General features: G+C 42.5%; 1 protein-coding gene across 1 annotated transcript; it reads right to left on the minus strand.

Annotated features, from left to right (window-relative positions):
- Window positions 1-106: 106 nt before the first annotated feature.
- On the minus strand, window positions 107-22,330 carry MONOS_10212 (uncharacterized protein; the record flags this gene model as incomplete). Its single annotated transcript, XM_067862637.1, has 5 exons — window positions 107-206; window positions 338-438; window positions 528-13,268; window positions 13,374-22,218; window positions 22,284-22,330. 5 exons carry the CDS (start codon window positions 22,328-22,330, stop codon window positions 107-109), a joined length of 21,834 nt encoding a protein of 7,277 aa, XP_067723645.1.
- Between the last annotated feature and the right edge of the window lie 1,535 nt (window positions 22,331-23,865).

Genomic DNA, 23,865 nt, shown 5'->3' on the forward strand with positions numbered 1-23,865 from the left:
CATAACAAAAACGTCTCTGAAAAAAATCTAATGATACGAAAAGAAAAAAATTATGATACAAAGTTGAATAAAAACCGAATGAATTAATAGATACAATATAACAAGATTATTCAATAAAAGGTAAAACTTCAAAAAGATTTGCATGATCAGGGAATAATAACATCTCAAGTCTTGACGCTTCTTCTGCAAGTTGATTCATCGTCGAACTATTGGAAAATTAGAAGATATTATGGGAACAAATTACATAATACAAATAAGAATTGGTTATTTGTTTCAAAGTTTCAAACGAAGAGATATTATGAACGGAAGGAAAAATAAAAATTGTTTAACCGCATACAATTTCATTGAGTCGGACAAATTATTGAGAAAATCTTTCAGATTTTCAGAACTTTTCCCGCTAAATTGTTTATTCAAGCTATCAACAAATGTTGAATAGATCTAAAAATAATAGATCGGTTGATAATTGAAAGAAAAAGAGAATAAATGAAATATGATAAAAAAAATAAAAAAGGAATCATTTAGCAAACCTTTTTATATTTCTTTTTTTCTGAATCAGATGCTCCAGTTCGCTCTTTCCAATAAAAGCTCACCGTTGTCAATAACACGATTATCACTGCCTTGACATTTTCAGAAATAGGCATTTTCTTCTGCCAAAAGTACCTTGCTTCAACAAGATTCAACAATGAAGCAAACAACTGGCTCATCATTTCGTACAAAGTATTCTGCTGAACACTTGCAAGCATCAGCACAGCCGCATCCGCCAGCAAAGGAAGAGCCTCAACTTCGCGGTGGGCATCAACAGACAGAACAGCAAAGCACGAATTTGCTGAAGAGGAAGGATGCTTGCTTGTTGCTGTTTGAGGAATGAGAGAAGCAACTGGTGCAGAATTTGGCATCAACGGCAGAAAGGCACTGGATGAAACAGACTGAGGCGTGGAAGAACAGAGAGTGGTTACAATTAAATACAAAATAGAATATGCAGTCGTCGAAGGAAGTGCACGGAACGACGATTCTGTTCCATTGAGACCCGACTGCGAGGGCTGGTAGCCTCGGGCAATCATCGGCAGCCCATTTGCCCCTTCACTTTGGGCCATCGACGCTGCAGACGAGACCGAGTTGGCGTGGTGCGTGCGGAACAGGCACGGCTTGCGGAAGTCCGTGTAGCACGAGCAGTCCATCGTCTGAAACAGATCGAATTCGTCATGTGCTGTCATCCCCGCATCTGCAACATTCTTTGTTTTCCACAAAACAACAAGCTCTTTTTGATTCTCTGATTGAGGGGATATCAGAGAAGATTCTGTGAACGATGGCAGAACGCCAGGATCGATGATCAGAGGGAAAAACGAGCGGATAACGAGCGAAAGAGACAAAAAATATGACTTGCGGCAGCAGCAGTCAAGAAACGCATGTAAAAGTGATGTGTTCTTTTCAAACGGATCTCGAAGCTTTTCGCTATCCGAAGAAAAGGTTTGGAAAAGGGTAGATGATGTAGCAACAGCAACAGGATTACCTGCTTCAATTGAGGAGATTAAAAACGTATTTGGCGGTTGGTGAATTATCCCAATCGCCGATAAGTCAGTGGGGTTAGATACAAACAAGAATAGCGAACGCACAAAAGGCGCCAAAGAATCAACGAGAGTGCGAAATGACAGAAGCGGCTGAGGAGGATAAGAGAGAGAAATCGTGTAATTCTCGTAATTTCCAATAAGCTGAAGAAACTCCGTTGAGGGCTCAATAGATGCATTGCTGCTTTCTTCAGCGGGAGGTGGTTGTATATTGTTCTGGATTGCTTGGGAGGAATCTCTGCGTGCTTTCCTCCTTTCTTCTCGTTCTCTTTCGTGCATTCGCTCTGCCTCCTCAGCTTTTTTCAGATATTGCCCGATTTCTTTATATTTTTCGAGAGGGCCAAATTCAGATGGTATTTCTGGCGGAGTGACACGAAGAGCGATGGAAAGCAAAAACTCCATCAAAAAAGTGGAAGGAACCATTGTGTCTGTGGTGCTTCCTTGGGCAGAAGGATTCGAAGGTGAAGAAGAAGTTGGCGAGTGGCCAGGAGTTGAAGTATTATTAGCTGAAAAAGAAGAGCCAGAAGATTGCGATGATGGAGTTGAGGCAGAATTACGACGAAGTTTGTGGTGGCTCATTTTTGTGTTGAATGATATGTGCAACAGGCTCAGCACAGAAACAATACTCGACTGAATAACAGCATGATACTGCGCTGTTGTTCTGAATGAAAGAGAAAGTCGAGAAAGCAGCCGGAGAAACAGAAGAATGTGCTTTCGAAGCATCGGGGGAAGAACAGAAAAGGTGGAAGAGTACGTGTGGAGAGGAGTGATTATTGGCGGAGTATGAGAAGGAGATGGCGAGCGATTATGAGATTTTGATCTGCTTGATGATAACAGCGAATAAAATGAGTTTTTCTGCTTATCCGAAGAAGACGAGGCATCAAATGTTGCTTTTATGGCACTCGAATAAGACTGAAGATCTCCAAAATAAAGGGCAGATGCAACAAACAGCTGAATCAGGTTCTTCATCACTAGAGAGATGTGCATGCCATGGCGCCGCTGAATGGCAAGAGGCGTGTTCTGGTCAGGTGTCCTGCTGAAGTGCTGGGGCAGCACCAGCTGCAAAGCAAGCTGCAATTCTTCATTGCTATCGACATCCGTTGAACAGAAGTAATACGAGTCATCATCATCGTTTGCATCATATGTCTTCTCGTGATCGCCTTCTTCGATTGAATGAAGAGGAGAACGTGGATGTGGAGACCCAATTTGCACAATCTGCAACAAGAAAAACAGCGTCTTCAGCTGATCTGTGATGATATCCTGACTCGGCGAGAAATAAAGCACAGGTCTGTCATGCTCATCGAAGACAGGCTCTCTTCTTGCAAAGCGTGTGGAAAGGAGCGAACACACAAAATAGAAATACAGTTCAAGGCGACACATGTCAACAATAAGATACTTTGCAGCATTTCGCTCTGCGTTTGCTTCAAAAGTTTCTCCATCACTGTCATTTTTGTTCATTTGCCTGGATATTCTCTTTTCTGGATGAGGATTGAAAGTATCTTTCTCCTTCAGCGTCTTTGGCAAATCCATCTTAAAGTCCTTCTTTGGTATCTCCTTCTCGGCGACAAGCTTCCACAGCTGGTCAGAGCCCTCAGGCTCCAAACAGATCAAAAAGGTCAGTCTGCATGCAATCTGGATGACCTCGTCAATCTGCTCCACAAGTTCAAAGGAGAACCGCAGTGAATCAACAGGATGGCTGTGGGACGTCACAACAGGAGGCGGATGAAACAGAGCAAGGATCCAGTCAAGCCCTGCTTTGAGCTGAGGCACAGAAAGGATGTTGAAAGGCACCCACGAAAGATAGCGCAGCTGGTTTCGGAAGTTTATGTAGGACTTCCAAGATGACGGAAGCAGACTACGTCTGTTCACAAATATCTGCCCTTTTCTGTAGAATGATGGAATTATAAATGGAAAAGTGGCAGTTTCAACAACAGACAGAAACATCAGAGATATCAACGAAGAAAGAGAGACTGCAAAGCGTTGCTGGGCTTCTGGCGACGATGAAAAGTAGGAAACAAGAGAGATATCATCCTCAAAGTCATCATAAAACACAAGCTCGTCATTCTTTTTTCCTTCTTTTTGAGTTGTTGGTGTAGTTGCTGTTCTTGAAGTTTCTGATGTTGATTGCTCGCCTTCTTGCTGATAAGGACTGGACATAATTGAAGAAGAAGGCAAGAGCGAATAGTCATTTGACTCAATCTTTCCATTGGAAGATGCGTTGGACGAACGGCTTGAGTCTCTTGTTCTTGTGGAATTGGTATCAGTTGAAGAGTGCTCTGAAAAGTGCGTTTTTGCTGCAGAAGAAGTAGAAGACGATAATGTTGTGGTAGAATTCGATGCTTCACTATAATGATGCGAAGACAATGTGTCATTAGGATGGAATGCTCTCTTCCTCAGTTCTTCTTCTGAAACAGAAGACGAAGGCACTTTCATCTTCAACAGCAGTGGAGTCTCAAACAGTTTCTCGTTCTGTTTTCTTCGGCGGTGCATCAACTTCTCATTGCGGATCATTCCGTCAAAGCCAATCACACACGCCACCCAGTCAACCATCAGAGACATCTGTGGAATGAGACAATGCAGCGAACGCGATTGAGTGGGGATGGATGTGAACACACAGAAAGTTGGTGGCTGTGACGAAACAGAAAATGTCGCTGATGCAAATGGAGATGGAGACGGAGTGTGCGATGATGTGGGAGTCGAGGCGCTGTTTGGAGTGGAGCTTCGTGAAGAGCCTCCACTTGAGGAAGACGATGGCGACCTCATCTTTCTGTAAGACTCGCCAAGAATTGCCCATTCTTTTCTGGCCATTGTCAGCAGTGGCGTGATGAGTGTAGGTGGAAATCTGTTCCATGAACTCCAGCACACGTTAGAAAACAGCTCAGTCACATAGAGATGGAAGGGGAATGCACATGTTGATCGCACAAGTGTCATTGATGGGATTGTCGTCTGTGCCAAAGAAAACGAGCTGATGGAAATAGCATACCATTCAAGCAAGTCGCAATAGAATGCAAGGACAGATGTGAACAGTGCGGTTACTGCAGACGGAGGAGGCGTCTGCTGCCAAACTGGTTTTGTGGTTGTGCGACTCAGGGTGTTGCTGGGCGATGATGGCTCACTTCCTGAAGCAGGACTTCCAGATGAGTACATTGTGGAATCAGGAGATGCAGACAAAGATAGATTGCCTGCTGAAGGTGAAGATGACGATGTTGAAACTGTGTCAGTGGCAGAATATGCGATGTTCAATTTGCTATTGCTTTTTGGATGCAACAGCTGTGCAGCCCAGCTGAAATGTGACATTTTCAACTTCAGCCTTTTATCTCGTTCCTCAAGAATAACAGCAAGTGGAATGTATTTGGTGTAGTTCGCTGCTTCAAACTCTTCAATATCTTTAGCTTCTTGTTCATTCCTCCATTCAATTTCAGAAGCCTCTCTTTCTTTCGCTTTCATGATGATCGCATTGATGCAGCTGACGCAATCCTTCATAATCTGCGGAAGACAGCCATCGCCATCAGCCTCAGATGAAAATGGGAATGATGGATGACAATACGGCAGTTCGTGTACATAGCTTCCACTTCCACTTCCACTCGAAGCAGTAGATGCTGAATTCTGTGTGCGTGCATGCGCCGTTGTGTCTGACATGGCCTCTTGTGTTTCTCCATCTGAAGCAGAAATAGAAGCAGAACCAGAAGCAGTTGAATTCTGTGTAGTAGATGCTTGAGATGATGGAGTGGATGCTTGCTTTGAATGACTCGTCCGAATGATGTTGTTGTCCATTGTGAACGATGAATAAGGCGCAGGGAAGATCAACGGCGCAAAACAATGGAACGTCAGTTCCAACAACACACGTGGATGAAACGCAATGGGATTTTGAAGCATTTTCTTGGCAAACTCTGTTGAAGCTGCCCTTTGCTTCTTCTCCCGCTCTTCTTGCTGCTTCAGCTCTTCCTCAATTGCCTCGTTATCTTCATCTTCCTCTTCCTCTTCCTCTTCTTCATTTCCATTAACACTCTTTGTTTCTTTCTGTTTTTGTGATATTTCTTTATTTTGATGCTCTGCTGACTCAACTTTCTCATTTTGCAGTTGAATCTCCCCTTCATCTCCTGCTTGAATTCCAAAGGCTTCTCTCAAAGTTCTTTCATTCTCCTTCAACAGCCTTTCCTTTACGCTCTTTTCCGAATTCTCCACTTTGCTAATTATTCCTTCTCTTTCTCCTCCTCCTCTTTCTGCTTCTTCTGCTGAATCAACCTCTCCAATCACTTCAACAGGCGCCAGATCGGTTTTCTCGCCATTCGGATGCTCCAGCGCAGGAGACAGCAAATGTGGAGTTTGATCAGCAGCTGTCTTTTCTGTCATCTCAGATGCATAAATCTTCGATTTGTCGTTTTGCTCTGCTTCCTTTTCTTCATTTTCTGTATCTGCAACATCATCAACAACACCTCTATTGTTATCGAATTCTTCTTCTTCATCCTGTTCTTGCTCTCCTTCTTCATCCAAAACAAGGTCTGGCTTGTCTTCCTCATCATTATCATCTGAGCTGTTGTTGTAGTATCTCTTCATATACTCTGTGTCTGAGTCATCTAAATGTGGATCGTCCTGAAGATCATACACCAAAGAATGCCTGCGTTCTGTTGAGTCATTGTCTTCTTCGTCATCCTCATCCTCGTCACTTCCTCCAGTCAGCTCTTCGTTTCTTTCTTTCCCTTTCCTCCTCGGCGGCTTCTTCCACTTCCACATCAGTCCACCCAGTTTGTATGACTTGTTTTCCATTGCTGAAGCAGAAGAAGGTGTTGGAGATGTATCATCACGCTCAATAAGCTCAGCAGTTTCAGCAGAAGACGGAGGCAAATAATCAAGAGAATTGTTTCTTCTGTGCCTCCTCTCTTTTTCCTTCAGCTTCTGCAGCTCCTTCTTTCTTTGCTTTTTCCTGATCTCTTTCTTCACTTTCTTGAGTGAACGCTTTTTAACTGGCTGATAGCCCAGTGCAGATTCAGTCAGCGACGTCATGTCAGAAGAAGACGGTGGAGGCTGAGAGGGAACATACGACACCAGTGCCATGATAGCAGCCTTCATAAAAGAAGAAATGCCCAACAGATGCGACGGAGACAGTGCATGTGGCGTGAGATGTGCGTATGGCGTAGGCGGAGATGGGATTGATGCACGAGAGCTGTTCGAAGCAGGTGTTGCTGGAGCAGCAGGAATTAACTGAGGAGTCGGCGAGGCAGTGTCTGCCTGGAAAAACGCCTCTTTCTGCTCTGTTGTTGCAACAGGAATCAGAGTCCACCGGTCTCTTCGTGCTCTTTCCCTTTCCATCCGCCTTGTTCGCCTCATCTCGTCTCTGTCATTCCTTTCACTGCTCTGCCCATCGCTCTCCTCTTTCTCATCCACACAATCTCGCCAGAACGGCCACCGCAGCTGGCTCAAAGCGTCAACCAGCTTCAGCAGCCCTCCCATGATGACAAGAGAAGGAGAAAATGGGCCATTGACATCCCAGGACTCCTTGTAGAGTGAAGAGGAAGCAGAAACATTGGGGGCAAATGCTTGGGAGGACATGATGTGTGGCAGTCTGTTCACCTCTGCAGCGAGGATAATCCACACAATAGGCGAAAACGAGGTGTGCTGGATGTGGTTGGTGCAAAGAGAAGAAGAGGAAGAAGTGAAAGAAGGAGAAGACAAAGAATTTGTCTGTGCAATTGAAGCAACTGACGTAGTGCTCGGTGGTCTGCCATCTTCAGAAGAAGACGAAAAGCCATACGAAGACGTAGAAGAAATGCCAAAAGAGGGAGAGAAAGCTGCGCTTGACATTTGATAAGAGAGAGAATAGTGCGAGTTGATGATCAGCTGGTTGCATGTGATGTCGATCAGATCCAGCCACACCTGCTGACCTGGTGTGGGCACAAACGGGCGGAGCATCGGGCGGTTTGAAAAGGGAAGCGGCATTCGGCTTATTCCTGTTGCAAGAAATAGCTCAGCAGAAGAAAAGGAAGGGCTATGGAACTTCTGCACCATCCGAAGCACTTCTGTGTTGTCTACGTGTTGAAGTTGCATCAACGTCTGCATCATTTTGATGAAGGCACTGGCTGCATACGATGGATAATGCGTTGTTTTCATCACAGGCAGCTGGATGAATGATGAGAGAGAAGGCGAGAGAAGAGGATGTACTCCTCTGGGAGCCATCAGATCGCTTGACTCAGGCAGTGCATATGTTTGTGAGGTTATTGCGTGTGGCAGGATGTTGTGGCTGGACGCAATAGAACGGAACGAAAGTGTGGGCGAGTTCAGCATCGGCTGCTGTGAGGCACTCATCTCGTTTGCCGGTGCTTCTCTGTCTCCTGCTCGCAGTAGAGATTGCGTATCATCCTGATTCTCAGAAGGAAACTGCTGTTCTGACTGCTGCGACTGCCCGTTCAGCGATGCAGCTGTCGACAGAAGCTCGCTGGGCTGCGGGTTGCTCACGAGCGCTGCTCCGAAGTCGTCCATTTCTGGGTCTGTTGGCTTAGCAGTGACGAAATAGTCAGCGTTGTGCTGATGTAAATAGGCGAGACAGTTGAATATCAGTTGCACGATTGGCTTGAGAGTGGCAGATGAATATGAAGAAGGCAGCACAAATGAAGAAAACGGATGGAAAATCGATGAACCAGTCAATGAACTGATTGAAGATGGGGCACCTGATGAAATAGAAGACAAAGTGCTCAGCTGCAGTGCGTCTGTTGTGGCCAGAGAAGAAATGGAAGTTGAAGAAGAAGAAGTCGTCGAAGAATAAGAAGAAGAATTCGGGAACTGGAGCGGAGGTCTTGCTGGAATGACAATCAGATTTGAGGAGCTGTAATCGTGATTGAGTGAGTCACCGATTGAAGGCACAGGCAGACTGATGAACTTCCTCAGAACAACAATAAACTGCGAGTCTTCCTGCGATGCGATGAACGAGAGTGCCAGTTTGTTCAAGTTGGCTGAATGGAGAAGAAGAGCATCGCTTGGGGAAGCTCTTGCAGCTGATGCGACAGACGACAAAGAAGGATGAGGAGAAGAAGAAGACTGCACCCCAACCGGACTGAACAGATGCGCTTGGGGAACGAGCGGCAGGTTTGTTGAAGGAGAGTAGTGAGGCTGGACAGGAATAAAAGAGGAAGAAGAAGATGGAATGATGTTGGAGACAGAAGGGCGAGTGTATGTGGCTGCTCCTATGCCAAACAGGAAGGAGTCTGTCAGCGGCTGATTGGGGTCTTGTGGAGGAGCAGCTGATTGGGAAGATAAAATGGATGACTGTGAGGCCAAGGGATGAAGAGTGGACAAACCAGAAGAAGGCGATGAACGATACAGAGGTGATGATTGCGGTGGAGGAGAAGGCGACATCATCGCCAGCGTCTTTTTGCACATGTTCCGAAAGGCAAAGTCAGCCAAGCTGCGCCAGCTGTCCACAAATAGCATGTGCGGAATGAGAAACTTAGCCAAAAAGACTGCAATTGATGGCTTGGCAACGAGCGAGCGGAGCAACTCTTCTTGAATTCTGTATGTGTTCAGTGGAAGCAGAACAAGAAGCGACGTGATGGTCGACTCATACATCGCAGCCACCAGCGATGTGGATGCCACAAACGAGCGAGATGCTGATGAGAACGGGGAAGCAGCATAATTTGTGGAGTAGCTCATTCTGCTTGTGTTGTACCTCTGGAGAGCCTTCTGCGCCTCAGAAATGGCAGCCTCTTCTCCCTTTTTGCTGTTCTTCTTCACCACTTTTCTGGTGGCTGGGCTGTGTGCAGTTGAATGGAATGGGTTGAGTGCACGTGGGTCGTTTGTCTGCTCTAAAAATGTGCCATACGCAGAAATGAAGAAGAATGCGCTGTTTTCGATCATTGAGCGTGCTTTGGATTTCAAGCTCTTCTTCTCCAGCGTCTTGCCAACAGCATCTGACACGCTCAAACTGCCCAAAACAGACAGCCCATCGTCTTCTTTTGTTGGATGCTCAGCTGAAGAAGAACCAGAAGCATCAGTTGCAGCTGTAGTTGAAGTCGAAGTTGAAGTAGTTGTCTCCGCTGCTACTGTTGTTGTAGTCGTTGTAGTTGTCGTTGCATTCACATCCTTTCCTGTCTCTTCAGCTTGTTGAATCGTTGCCTGTGCTGTCTCCACATTCGAAGGAGGTGTGTCATCATTCATCATCTCACCCAGTCGTGCAGCGATTGCCTTCATGTGCAGCAGTGCCAGTGCCATGTGCATCAGATTGTTCGGGTACATCAAATCGGTTGCCATTCGAATAGACTGATGTTGGATGAACTTCAGCCTCTCACAAGCTGCCACATGCGCCTCGTTCAAATCGGCCTGTGGAATAGAGGCGCTGTAGTCGTTCTCCTGGTTGCATCGCTTCGTAGGCACGATCATCAGGCGCTCTTTCCCGTGCTTTTTTCCTCTTTTGTGTCCTCCTGTGCCATCATGTGATGAGTGTACTGTTGTCAGAAATCCGCTTTCGTCCTGATAGCCAACACGCTCCAGCCGCTGCATCGTAAACTGCTTGCAGCGGATGATTCTGTGCACAATTGTCCGGCTTTTTGTATATAAATTCAAGATGTGTGAAAGATGGGCGTCGTGTCTTTGGATCGGAGGAACAGGCGCCAAAATGTGGTGCTGCGCTTCTTTTGCCATCGGAATCACAGAAGTTGAGGAAGAGGAGGAAGAAGAAGAGGAATCAGATTTTTTGGCGCCTGTTGAAGAATGCTCATTGGACGAGATGGTTGAAAGTGTTGTAGATGGAGTTGAAGGCAGTGAATCTAAAATTGCTTGTTTTGCAAACGCTGACAAGGAAGACTGATGAAAACGCATCGCAGAATCAACTTCATTTAGTGTATCCAAATGGAATGTTGGCAGAGGCACGTTGAAGGAAAACGGGACAAGAAGTTTTGAAACAGCAGATTTGGCAACAACTGCGGGGGGTGCTGAGGGAGGGACGAACCGAGAGGCAATTGAGGAAGAGCTGCCGAAGGAAGAAGAAGTGGAGGAAATGAATCCCGATGTCTGGACAGAGGAAGACGAATGAGACAAAGAAGAGCGTTCGGAGAGGATGGAAGGGCGCGATGAGTCGCCAGTGACTGAAGAGCGGAGGGAAAGGCGAGTGTTGCTGGAGGATGGGGTGGACGGGCTGAGCTGCTGAGAGGAAGGAGACGAAGGGGAATCCTGAGATTGCCCGCTGATTGAGGTATTTTCGATTTGGTTGGCTGTTTTTGGAGAAATGTGATTGTCGTCAATCAGATAGGAGTTGAGGTCGATTGAATGGAATCGCAAAAGCAGACCTTCGTCGCTTGTTTCGAAGAAGTTTCGTTCTTCTTCTTCGAAATGAGGGATGCTCATCAGAGATTCCAAGCCTTTTGAGCAGAAATCTGATCTCTTCAACAAGAATGAAGATGAATCCATCTCTTTTTCTTGATCTTCTTTCATTTCTTCTTTTGTCTTTCTCATTTCTCTGATGCTATTTGCATGTCTAGAAACAAGAGCAGAAGCAATAGACGGTGCTTGAGTAAGATAAGGCGACTCTCCAAAGAAGAAGCGAGTGAAAAATACATCTGAAAGAGAAGGAAACCAAATTGCTTTGTGCACAAGTGCAGCTAATGGATAGAACATCAGCGAAAGACTGCGAGATTCCTTCTTCCACTCACTTGAAGACAACGCCATTGAAATCTGAGTGCTGAAAGATGATGAAAACTGATAAGATCCATCAATAAGAAGAGGAGACGATTGTCTCATTTCTGATCCATGTGAAGGCAATATGTTATCATTGTCACTTGTTTTTGAAGATTCGCCATTCAGAATTTTGGTTATGCTGCTGTACATCCAAAGCAGATGATCATAGTGTGACAAGCTCTGATGAAGATAAAACAGCCGCAGTGATCTCCTCATTTTGAAGGAGAGAGAAAGAGCAGGGAAAGAGAAAGAAGATGAGGAAGAAGGCAAATTGACAGGAGATTCAGTTGTTGTTGAATTGGCAGTAAAAGAAGGGTAAACATCGGCCATTTCAACATTTCCTGGGAAAGGTGCAGTGAAAGAAGCAGAAGGAGAGAAGGATGAAGAAGAGATGAAAGACGAAAGCAAAGGTGGTAGAGCACGTGTCGAAGAAATAGAAGGACAGAAAAGAGAATAGAAAGACAATGTGAAAGACGAAGTTGGAGAAGAAAACAGAGGAAAAGGCTGGACGAACATTGGAAATGTGGCAACTTCAACGTATTTGTTTGAATTTTCAGTGATTGGATTGAATGGAGCAGGGTTTATCAGCGCTTCAACAGAAGAATTTGACTGAGAAAGTTTTGTCAATAGATTCACATTTGCTCCTGCAGATTGAACCTTAACTGGTGGCAATGTTTGAGCAATCACCTGCTCCTTTTCGCTGTTAAGCTGTTCAGATTGCATATGCTTCAACTTCTCGTCTTGTGTGACATCACTTGGTTGTAAGCACTCCATCTGCTTTTGTGTCTCTTCTCTCATAAATGACACAACATCCTTCCATGGCACCAATGCCTCACAAAAGCGCACAGCCAATCGAGTTCCCAGAAGTTCCTGCAGTTCGCTGATCTTGCCGTATTGATCAGAATTTGGGTTGGAGCTATTTTTGGCTCTCAAAGATTGCATTGATTGTGAAGATCTTTTTAAAGTGAGGCGTCTGCTTGTTTCATTCAAAAGAACAAGTACTATGTGAACAAGAAGAGCATGCGCAAGATGGATGGGATTTGAATTTGGAAGGCACGAATCAATAATAAAGCGAATAATCCGAATACAAAAGGAAGAAGAAAGCAAAGTATTTGATGTCTCAGAAGGAGATGAAAGGGAGGAAGAAAAAGAAGAATTTGAGGAGGATGATAAAGAAGTTGAAGAAAAAGGAGAGAGAGAACTTGAATCACAGCTGGAAGAAAGCAAGCTCGACAAAATAGCAACAAATAGAAAATGGTGATGTGATGCAATGCGTTTCAGCCATTTTGTTTCTTTCATCAACAGATGAAGCAGAATTTCGAGTTTAATTTCTTCATCGCCCTTCTCTTCTCTGTTGAGCTTTTCGTATCCTTCTGTCGCATTGCGAGATTTGTGTGTCTTGTCGCTTTTGCTGCTTTCTGAGTGTTCTTTGTAGTAATGCTGCAACGAATGACGGTGAGGGAATATTGAATCCAGAAGTTTTGGTAAATGGGAATCAATTTCTCCACATCCTATTAACTGCTTGGATTCAACAGATTCATTCTCTTCCATTGCAATAGAGTTATCTGAAAGTGAAGAATGGTTTGTTGACTTTTTATCAGATAACAATGGTGTTGGAATAACATCTTGTTCGCTTTGTGTGAAATTCGATGAATCAGCTGATTTTCCTGCAAATAAACTCTGATTCATTTGATGTTCCATGGCTTGTTTTTGTGCAGAGTGACTGAGAGAAATAAAGCAAAGAGCATCCAACTGAGACAGGAAAAGAGTCGACTTGTGCCATTGATGGATGGATGCAATGGCAGACAGCCAAACTGACAATGACGACTCCAAATGAATTGATTGTTCAATGCTTTCTGTTGGATTTGGTAATTTCCGGAGAACTAATGATGTTTGTTTTGAATCTCTGGTTTCATCTGCTGCAGTGTCTTTGAGCATAAGCAATGAGTCGTTTTCCGAATAACTTTCAATGAAAGGTGCACTGTAGATATTGTCATTAACTTTTGTTGTATTTAAAACATTGGTATCTTCGTTTTCGTTCTGATTTATCATCCATTCAAAGTTTGTTAATGATCCTATTGCAAGTGAGTTTAAAAAGAAGAGAGCTTTCGATTTCTTCGGAAAGATCATTTTCAGAAAAGATACAGTTGAAGAGAAAAATGACGAAGCAGCTGATGAGACAGACTGCGCAAATGAGGCAGATGAAACCAAATTTGTTCGATAAGAAGAAAGTGAAGAAAGAGAAGTGATGGAATTGAAAGATGGAGCGTCGCTGATTGAATACGTCTGCATAGACTGGAAAAGTGCATTGAACTCTGAAAGAAAATGCGGAAATGCTGTCATACAGTGAGAGACAATTGAAGTTAGAGAACTCTTCTGGCTATTGCTTTTGGAGTTTGTAAGAAATGATAACGAAATAATTGATGTTTCAATGGATGATTTTTTGTTTGAGATCTGTGCAATGTTCTCCGGTTGACGCAAAGATACAGATGAATTTGACGAAGAAGAAGATTCAGTTTTTTCAGCATCATAAGAAGTTATATTTGCATGCTGATGATCACTGTTGAGGTAATTCATGTACTGCAACGCCTTTAATGTCTGTATGAAATTCTCTGAAGCCAAAAGATATGTAATGTGTGTCTGTGGCGTCAAGCACTGCAAAGACTGTGACGGAGTTGGAGAGTCACTTTTACTAGGCAATGTTGCTGAGACATCCGTTTGTGCCAGTAAAAGTGAGGCAAAGTGGAGAAGAGAAACAAAATCCTTTGATGACGATTTGGGTGTCATCATTGCAAGTGTAGCAGAATACGAAGAGCGAATGGATTCTAAATCTTCATCATCATCTAGAATTGTCGATGGCAGTTTGAGAGAAGATGAGGCCATCGAAGCCCCATCGGTATTGTTGGATAACAATGATGATGTTGATGCTGAAGATGATAGCGATGACGAGGAAGATGATGCATCTGTTGCAAAGTTCGAGGCATTCGGTGACTGATCAAAATGTTCGAGCAGATAGCGAATTCGTGATGAAACAATATTCAAGCTTGATCTGCTGCTTTCCATTGTGATTGAGAGCACTTCATCATTCTGTGAAGAAGCAGAATCAATTGGAGAAGTTGTTGCAGTTGAAGAGGAACATTCTTGAATCAATTTTGAATGCTCGCTCGTCTTTTCTTTATCTTTGTATTGATCAGAATTCCAGTTGGTGTTTTTGATTTGTTCAGAATCAATCTTTGAAGAAAATGAAGAGAAAGCAGAAAAGCTCATTCTCATCAACAATGATGATACCCAAGCAGAAAGCTGTGCCAAGGAAGTAATTGATGAAAACGATTTAATATGCGCAGATTGCTGCTTCTTCGCCTCAAAACCAGCTGAATTGCTGATGTTTTGCTGCTCATTGAGTTCACTTTTTGGAACAGCAAAATCATGAATCACCAGACACGGTTGCAAAGTATAGTCATCTCCATTCCCATTTTTCATGTCTGTGTTTGTTTCCTCTTTTCGAGAATCCACTTCTGTTAATCTTTGAGACTCTGACTCAGAATAAAATTCAGTCAAACACAAATCAAGCAGCACAGCCATTAATGAAAGTTGCTGCGGAACAGAAACAAGAAGCTCGTTTGAATTTCGTGAGTCTAACATTGTTGAGAGCTGATTTATTGGATACACAAATTTCTGCATTATCGATGCATTCTTTTCACTCGAATCCAAACATCGTTCAAGAGGAGGCGTTGCTGTTGAGGAACTGACAAGATCAGGTTCAGGTTTTTGAAATTTCTTTTCTAAACGTGTTGATTCTCGCTTTTGACAATTCATTATAGCCCTCTTGACAAGATCGTTAAGTTCGTAAGGTGATGATGAGTAAAACTCAGGAGTCTGTTTGAATGATTCAAAATCAAACAAGTTGATGCAACGCTTTGCAAACTCAAACAGCAAAGAAGGAGGGAAAAGAGGAGATGCATATGAATTGAACATGGTCGATGACGAAGCAAGTGGTGGATCAAAGATAGCAGCAAACAATGCCGAAGCGTTTTCGGGGAATAGAAACGAATTTGAGCGAATGAATCTTGTCAGAACACGAATAGCTTCATCTGCAGGAGACCAACGAAGAACTCTGCGGAATGGCACAAGTTGTAGTAGAAAAGTGTTTATTAGAGTAAAATAAGGAGATGGAATGAACATCATTCGAATTATGCTTGAAAACTGAGGATATGCCATCTCGCTGAGAGTGGTTGAAGCAGCTCCTTCTGCTTGTGTATGAATGAGGGTATTGTCAATTGCATTTGACTCAGCATCGGTGAATGATGGTGCTTTAAATTGAGGATCTGTAAATTCACCATTGGAAGAAAGTTGAAAAGCTGATGAAAGAGTTCCATTATGAGCTTCGGAAGTGGCCTGAATTGTAGGAGGTGCTGAGATATGAGTTGCAACCAGATTCTCCTCAAATAGAAATGAGGAAAGTAATCCAGTGCATATTGGCTCTTCTTTTTCAATCTGTAAAGGCTTCGGTGAATTAAAGTTCTCAGAATGAAAAGTTAATTCATTTGTTAAATTTTCATTTTCAGCTGTTGAACGAGCATTGCTTTCATATGATATTGTGTCGAATGGCAAAGTTTGCGACTTCATTACATCTGACGAAAGCAACAAATTATCTTCTGCTTCATTCTTAATCCTCATCGTGTTCTGATAAGTAAAAGCAGCATCACGTGCGATTCCAATCATCTCATTGAGATGCGACGGAATTCCAATCAGCATCCCTAATATGCAATCCTTCATTGCTTTCACTCTAATCTCTTCCCTTTCCTTCTGCCTGTAAATCCTCTTTCTCCCTTGCTGCACTCTTTCCAGAACAAGAAGCTCATCTTCACTCAAAATATCTGAATCCAATGTTGTCATTCCAGATTGTACTGTTGCTATCTTCCGCTTGAATGAAAGTGGAGTGTCTGCAAGAAATGTGAGTGCAGATGTGAAATATGACGCCATCGCTGATATTGATACCGCTCTTCGTGAATCGTCAAATTGCTCATTTGCAAATGTTGAGGGGCTTGCTTGGGTAAAGTTCACATATTCGCTCGCTTTCATTTTGTCTTCTTCAGATGATGGACATTCACTGCTTTCATTTTGAGTTGTTTGAGAGTTTTTAACATTTCCTGTTTCAGTTTTCTGACTATCAGGAACATCTTCAATAGCACATTCATTCACCAGATTCTGTTCGTTTGCATTGTTTGTACATTTCTCATTCATATTTCTGTTAAATGCTCTTTTCCTCTCTTTGAACGTAACCAGAAACTGGTTCACCAGTCTATTCATCTGAATCAGTTCGCTTCCTTCCTCCACCCTTTCATCTGTTTCAAAATGTTTCATGCTTGCATTGTGGCTCAGTTTCAGTAGTAGCCCCAGAACAAAAACAGAAGATGTTTCATTCGGGTGTGTCAAAGCTGCCATTGTAAGAAGATGGAATCTGAGGAGCGTCAAGCAGTGATTGGTGAATGAGGCCTCATCCATCAAATCTGCCTTTGCATTCTGTCGTGAACGCTGTTTTTCATTCAGTCCGTGCTTCACGATGAGAGACAAGCTTTTCATCGCCAAGTCTTCTCTTTTGTTTGAGTCCTCACGAATGTGCTCTTGCAATGCAATCTTGGATTCATCGATAGATGTTGACCAGAAAGATTGATCAGATGATAATGACGATGATGATGACGTTGATGATGAAGGAGCTGCTGATGCATCAGCAGCAGATTGCAGCTGAGCTTGTTTTTGCTGTATGTTGTTGATGTTCAGCTCCTCCATTCTCTGCTGGATCGATAGATGCACAATTGTGTCGTCGAATTCTTCTCTTTGTAGCACAATCGGCTTTGTGGCCCATCCACATTTTGAAGGGCAGAATCCGTTTTCCTCCATTCTGTGAATAAAAGAATTCATCAATGAAGTATTTGAATGCACAGCAGAAAGTGAGGTTTCAGTTGATTTCAGTTGCTGATGTTTCTGTTGTCTAAATGAACCTGTTGCTGATTGCGAAATGTTTGTCTGTTTTTTCTGCCTTTCTTCCATTTCCTTCTCATTCTGAGCACTTTGCTCCTCAATGCTTGCATTTTCTTCTCGATCCATATTCACTCTCATCTTCTCTTCATGACATTCTTCTGCCATTTCCTTCCAGTCAAGCTGATCTGCATTTGCAGCCACAATTCCTATAAATACCCACACAGCTTGAGGTGAAAGAAGACTAAACGGGAAAGGTGATTCATCAGAAAGAGATGAAAACGAGCAAAACGGTTGCTGCAACTCGACAAATGAAGTTTGTGCTTGCTGCTCTACGGTTTGATTGAACAATGCATTGCTGTTAATGTCACCCGAAAGAAGATAAGAGTTCTGAAGAGCAGCAGGAATTGGCGAGTGTGGGGAGGGCTCAGGTTGAGTTGGTGTGAACTGAACAGCAAATGGCTGATTGTGATTAAAACCATAAGAATTCAATGAAAAATTATCTCCATTTATTCTCAAAGGATCGTTAGGATAGTAAATCGCTTCTCCTCTTTGAGTATTTGTAGCTGCTGATGGCTTTTCTGTGTAAAACTGAAGAACAGTTCCCAGATTGAAGAATCGTGCGATGATTGACGGGCTGTTGGTGCGGATGATGTAGGAGGCAGTGTGGAGGAGAATTGAATCAAGAAGGGGCTGAAGTTTGAGTGTGAGGGAAAGAGAAGAATCTGATTTGTTCGTTTCTGCTGATCGATGATGCTCCTCGTTTTCATTTGATGCTTCTTTTTCAAACTTCTCTTTCACATTTTGAATAGAAACTGATTCGAAATCACTTCTTTTCTGCTCTTTTTTTATCAACTCCTTCCAAAATTGATGTGTCTTTGTCAAAAGTCTGATCAATGTGTTTATCACAAGTGCTGTGAAAAGTGGCCTGCGAGCAGCTAATTCAGATGATAAGCAGGACGAAAGCATCGAAGCAACAATAAACACAAACGAAAGAGAAGGCGATGCTGACTTCGAAGGGCTGCAGAATGCTCCATTGGAATCCACATTATTATTATTTCCATTATCATTATCATTATTGCTACTACTATTTCTGTGAGAACTTCCACTCACATTGCCATTGTCCGCCTCTTGTTCTTCTGCAAACAACTGCCCATTGATGAGTGTGCTTGGTGCAAATGTGAAGTCTGGCCGAGTCAGCCTGCACAGCTCGTCAAATGTGTCTGTGAAGAGAACAGCCTCCACAAACACTTCGATGCCCAGCTTGTTCCACATCATCAGAATGTCTGCTTCTGTCTGCCGCACTCGACTCAGCGGAGGAAGCAGCGAAAACTGGGCTGACTGCGCTGAAAAAGTGTTTGCCGAGCTGCTGCTGCCAAATCTGCTGCTGTTTGTGCTGTTGTTATTGTTATTGTCGTTGTTGATGCTGTTTGAGCCAAATGGATAAGTCAGATTGGAAAGCTGGGAAGGGCTGATGCCGATGGCTGCGGCTGGAGACGCAGGCGAGGCGATGAGGAAAGGAGGAGGACGTGTTGAGAGGGGAGTGAGGAAGGAAGGATAGCTGCCTGGTTTGATGGAGAAGCCACCAATGACAGAACTGGCAATGTCTGGAGGGATTTCTTGGCTCGGCTTGTTGTTCGAACAACTCGAAACAGAAGAAGATGAGAGCGTGTCACTGTTGCTGTCACTTGGGAAGTAACTTGGCTTGGCCGATTCAGACGAGGTGTAAGGACGCTGAGCAATCACATAATTGCGGGAAGGCTCTGAAAGAGCGAATGGAACAAGAATTCTGTTTGAAAGAGTGTTTCTGTCTGGTTGAAGCTGAGGTTGAGTTTGGAAACTGGATGTGTTTCGATGCTGGAAAAGACCAGAAGAATATGAGCTTTGCTTTTCCCAGCGATTGGACGGATAGTCTTCGAAGAGATGTGCACAGAACAAAGAAAGAGAAGCAATGAAATACTCCACCCCTTTTCGGAAATAGACAATGAATGACGAAAGAAGCTTGTAATCGTCTGAGGAGAAGCGAGAAGAATGGCGAGTTGTTGGTCTCTTTGGTGAAATAGATGTGTTATCGGTGTTGAGCTCAAATGAGGATGATGAGGATGATGAGGATGATAACATTGATGGAGTTGTAATTTTTTCTGGCTTTCTGCATTCTTCCACAACAGGAATTGAGCTATCATTGATTTGCGTTCCAGAAGAAGCTCTGTTTGAAGCGCTATCTTCTTTCTTTTCATGTTCTTCTTCTTCGCTCTTCTTCTTCTTTATTTGAAGTGTCGATGCAAAAAGCTGCTGAGAATCGAGAACTTCTTCCATTTTGTGGCTGCTTTCAATGTTTGATATTCCACTCTGAATGTAATAATCTTTTCTTTCTGCTTTAACAATTGAGTCTTGCAGTTCTTCTCCTTCTTCTCCACTCTCCTTCGCACCAACAAAACTGATGCCTTCCTTTCCTCTCTCTCTTTCCATCATGCTTTCGTCAAACAACCCAATCCACTTCCACAGCGGCTGCACATCAAACACAAACTCCCCTGCCCACTCGGCTGCGTCTGCCACGCCCAAAAACACGAAGTACAAGAAGATCTGCACAGACACCGAAATCACTTCAGCAGGAAAAGGGAAAGGTGAGTGGGAGAAAATGAGGTTGTGGGGAGTTAGAGGCAGGCCATGGGCTAATATAAATGGATGAGGTGGAAGCTGAAGCTGGTTGAGTTGAGATGAAATGGTCTGAAGAGAAGGCAAGGAAGGAAGCGAAGGAGTGGCTGAAGAAGAGAAAAGGGAGGATGATAAGGAATAGATGGAATGTGCGCTGACTGATGAGGAAGAAGAAGATGAGGAGGAGGAAGAGGAAGAAGAAGAAGAAGATGATGATGATGATGATGATGATGATGAACAAAGAATTGGAGTGTTTTCCTTCACCGGCTGTGGTGTCAGCGCGGATGCAAACACAGCAGCGATTGCACGGATGGTGTTTCTGACAAAAGCAAACGGCGTAGCCATCACATCGTCGCGCCTGTTATCAGAAGCAGCTGTCTTGTCTGGTTGTGCGTTCTCTGCCAGCTGCCCTTGCAACGCAGAGTGTGCCTGGCACTCAGCCTCTGCCTGTGCTTGAGCCTCCTTCTCTGTCTCTCTCCATCGGTTCTCTTCGTCCAGCAGAGAAGTGGAAAACGGCTCAGACGTCGATTTGCTCGAAAACGGGAACAGAATCTGCTCCAGCTCTCCTTGTTCTCCCTCTCCATCCTGCAAGCCTTGCCCTCCCTGTTCTCCAGCAACAGCCCCCAGCTCTCCTTCTCCTGCACCGAACATGCCGTCTGCTGCTGTTGTACGATATGAACGTGCTCCCAACGGACCAAAGGGCGACCCGCCGATCGACACAGGTGCAGCCTCCAAGTCATCGAGCGGATGTGTCTTTGGCAATGTTTCCTTGTCCTTCTCGTTCCCTTCTTCATCTCCGCTCTTTTCTTCGTTTCCACTCGCATCAGAAGCATGCGCCGAAGGTGATGAAGAAGCAGCTGCCTCCTCTTCCTTCTTTGCCGATTTGAACAGCGAATACAAGAACATCCTTTTCTTTGCTGTTGAGGCAGCAGCAGCAGCGCTGTCTGAGCTCTTTGAGTGCAGAGAGGGTGCCAACGGCGTCGGGCCCGGCAGTCTCTTCAGCCGAGCGGCGCGGATGGCGCGCAGTTTTCTCTTTCGCATCTGCTGCAGCAGCTCCTCCTTCGCCTTCTGCGCCTGCCGCTCCTTCTCGTCGTTGTAGCGCAGTTTCGTCTCCTCGCTGATGCGGCGCATCCCGCTCCACGGCACACTCTCGCTCGGCTGCTTGTTGGCGCTGCAGGAATGCGAAGAGCAGAATTCTTCTGCGAGCGATGAGCCGCTGGAAGATGACCAAAACCCGTCGAGTTCCTCGTCTGCTCCGCATTGGAACAGCTTTGCTTCAACGTGCTTCTTCCGCTCCAGTTCAGCACACGCCGAGACTTCTGCGCTCAGCAGGCATAGAAGGTGCACCTGAAGGATGCGCAGTTCTTTCTCTATTTGGGAAGAGACTCTGTCTGACTCCTGATACAGCTGATCATTTTTGCTGAGAGATGGACAGAATGGATCAGATGATAATGTCACGGATGCCTGTTGAAATAATTCTGCTTGCTTAATAATTTGCTCCTGTGTGTGTTGAAGTTCTGGTGTTGTTGCAGTTTTGAGACTTTTTGAGAATTTCTCTGCATTTGATGATCGTGTGCAATGATTTTTCTGGTTTATGATATGTTCTCTAAGTGCAATTTTAAGACAATTCAACTCTTTTTCATCATCGAAAACACAAGAATTTACTGTTAAATTGTAGTTTAAAGATTTTTTCTCCTCATTTTCGTTGACTTTTGAATCAGATTCGCTGCTCTTTCCCCTTTTCGAGGATTTTGTTGTCTTTTCTCTTCCAAATTGTGAAATAAGAAGGTCAGTATCTGGATGCGGAGCTGTTAACAAGATGTGGCCCCTCAAAATTATGATGTCACTGCAAGCCCATTCGAGGTAATACTTCAGATCAACTTGAGTTTCGAAAATTTTTAGTTTTATACCTGGAATAATATTTTCCGAAAGCCATCTAATATTTTCGTAGGCTCGCTCAATTCGATGATAAACAGAAGAATTTAAACGAGTGGTGATATAAGGAATGGTTGATGAAATTGGCTTCCCGCATTTTTTGCATTCTCCTTCAATGCCTTCTTCAGTTTCTTCTGAACTCCAGCACTTCGACTCAATTCGATCGATCTTCTTTTGAAAAATCAACAACTGTTTTGATTCGCACCATAAGTGCTCGCAGTGTTCTCGAAATGAAGACAATAAGTCATTTACTGTTGGAATAGTTTTTGCAATTTCTTGAAGTGCAAAAAATTGTGAATTTGCCAAGTACGCTCTTATAACAAGTGGTAAACGAAAGAAATTTTTGAATCTATTTTCTCTGCACGCAAGATAATTCGGTAAATCTCCAAGCTCGGGTATTTTTTTGCAAAATATTCGAAAACTAATTGTGTGAAAACAACAAAATTAAAAAATAATATGATTTAAAAAAGAATAAAGAAAAAATACTTGTGCTTGCGCTGAAAGTTTGAAATGCGAGATGATGTTGCCATCATCGCAAAAAAAAGAAAAAAATTTTTGTATTGATCCAATCCAATGTTTGAAATTATTAATTTTTTTGGAATAAACAATGAAAAAACTGAAAATTGGAAAAGCCTAACATTGGTTTCTATTTGTTACTCAATTCTGTACAAATGAAAAGTATTCTTTTGTTATCAATGAAATTATTATGTTTGAAAAACATAAATTCCTTTTTTTTTTTTTTTTCAACCAAGAAACACTTTTTTCAAAATAAAATGAATGCACACTTCAACTGTTTCTTTTCAAAAGAGTGAAAGATGATTTATTCAAATTTTTTATAAATTTTAATAAAAATCATTCGAATATCCACGTGCTTCAGCATTTCAAATTGTTAACAATAACAATATTTGACTTTTTTTCTAGGATTACTCTTTGCAAGTCTCTGAAACGATTTCGCACACATTTCAAACAAAATGATTTCATAATGCTGAAATGCAAAATGTTAATAATTCGAAATAATTAATAGATAAAATGTGAAATAAATTGATCATTTCAAATTGATTGTGTTATTTCAAGTTTCAGCCACGAATTTTAAATTAACCCAGTTATTTTGAAATGATCGAGAAAAACTTAAATCTACTGGACGTTTTTGAAAATCATTGAATATGCATTTTTTTGATTGAATAAATGGTTCCAACCATGATCAGAATTATTTTTGCTTGTTTTGTTTTATCAAAGAAATCTGAGATTTATCGTTTTGGGATTTATAGAAAATTGATTTGGTTATTTTTGTTTGAAAAATTCAAAAAAATAAAAATAAAAATAAAAATAAAAATAAAAATTGAGTTTTCATATGTTGAAATATTTGATGTTTCTCAAATAACACAATTTGAATTAGATTTCTTTGGATAAAAATCTTTTTTAAAAGCTTTCACAAGTTTTGTAATATATAGTTCATCGAATAAAAATTGAAAAATTGACAAAGAGTTGCAATAACATCTTTTTTTCATTTCATTTTCGAATATTCGGTTTGTCAAAAACTGACAAGCAAATTGATGAGCTGTGTGATAATTCTGATGATGAAGATATTCTCTTTGATTTTTTTCAAATACAGTTCTTTTTTCTCTTCCAATGCAAAAAAAAAAAAAGAAAAGAAAAGAAAATCCATTAATGAATTTATAAATATTGGATGAAATGCGAATAAAAAGTTTTTATTCGAATGATCTGACTTTATTCGAATAAACCCCCTTATAATTGAATGAGAGGCAGTTTATTCAAATAAACGTCTGCTTTCTCGAATCAACCATGAAAGATTCGAATCAAGAACAATAGGATGTTATTATGGAAATATTGCACATGTTTTTGATGTTTTTCATGTGTTATTCTCAGTTTATTAATTATTAAAAATATATGATCAAACATTCTTTCCGTGAAATTTGGAGAAATATTGTTTTATGAAGATTATTAATTAAAATTTTTCGTGATTCATTTATTTATTAGCATTATTTTTCACAAAATTCGAGGTTTTTTATTGAATTATAATTATTGACAACTTTGATCACAACATAAG

This window comes from Monocercomonoides exilis, assembly GCF_001643675.1.
Source record: "Monocercomonoides exilis strain PA203 chromosome Unknown scaffold36-1065637, whole genome shotgun sequence".
Taxonomy (NCBI): Eukaryota; Preaxostyla; order Oxymonadida; family Polymastigidae; genus Monocercomonoides; species Monocercomonoides exilis.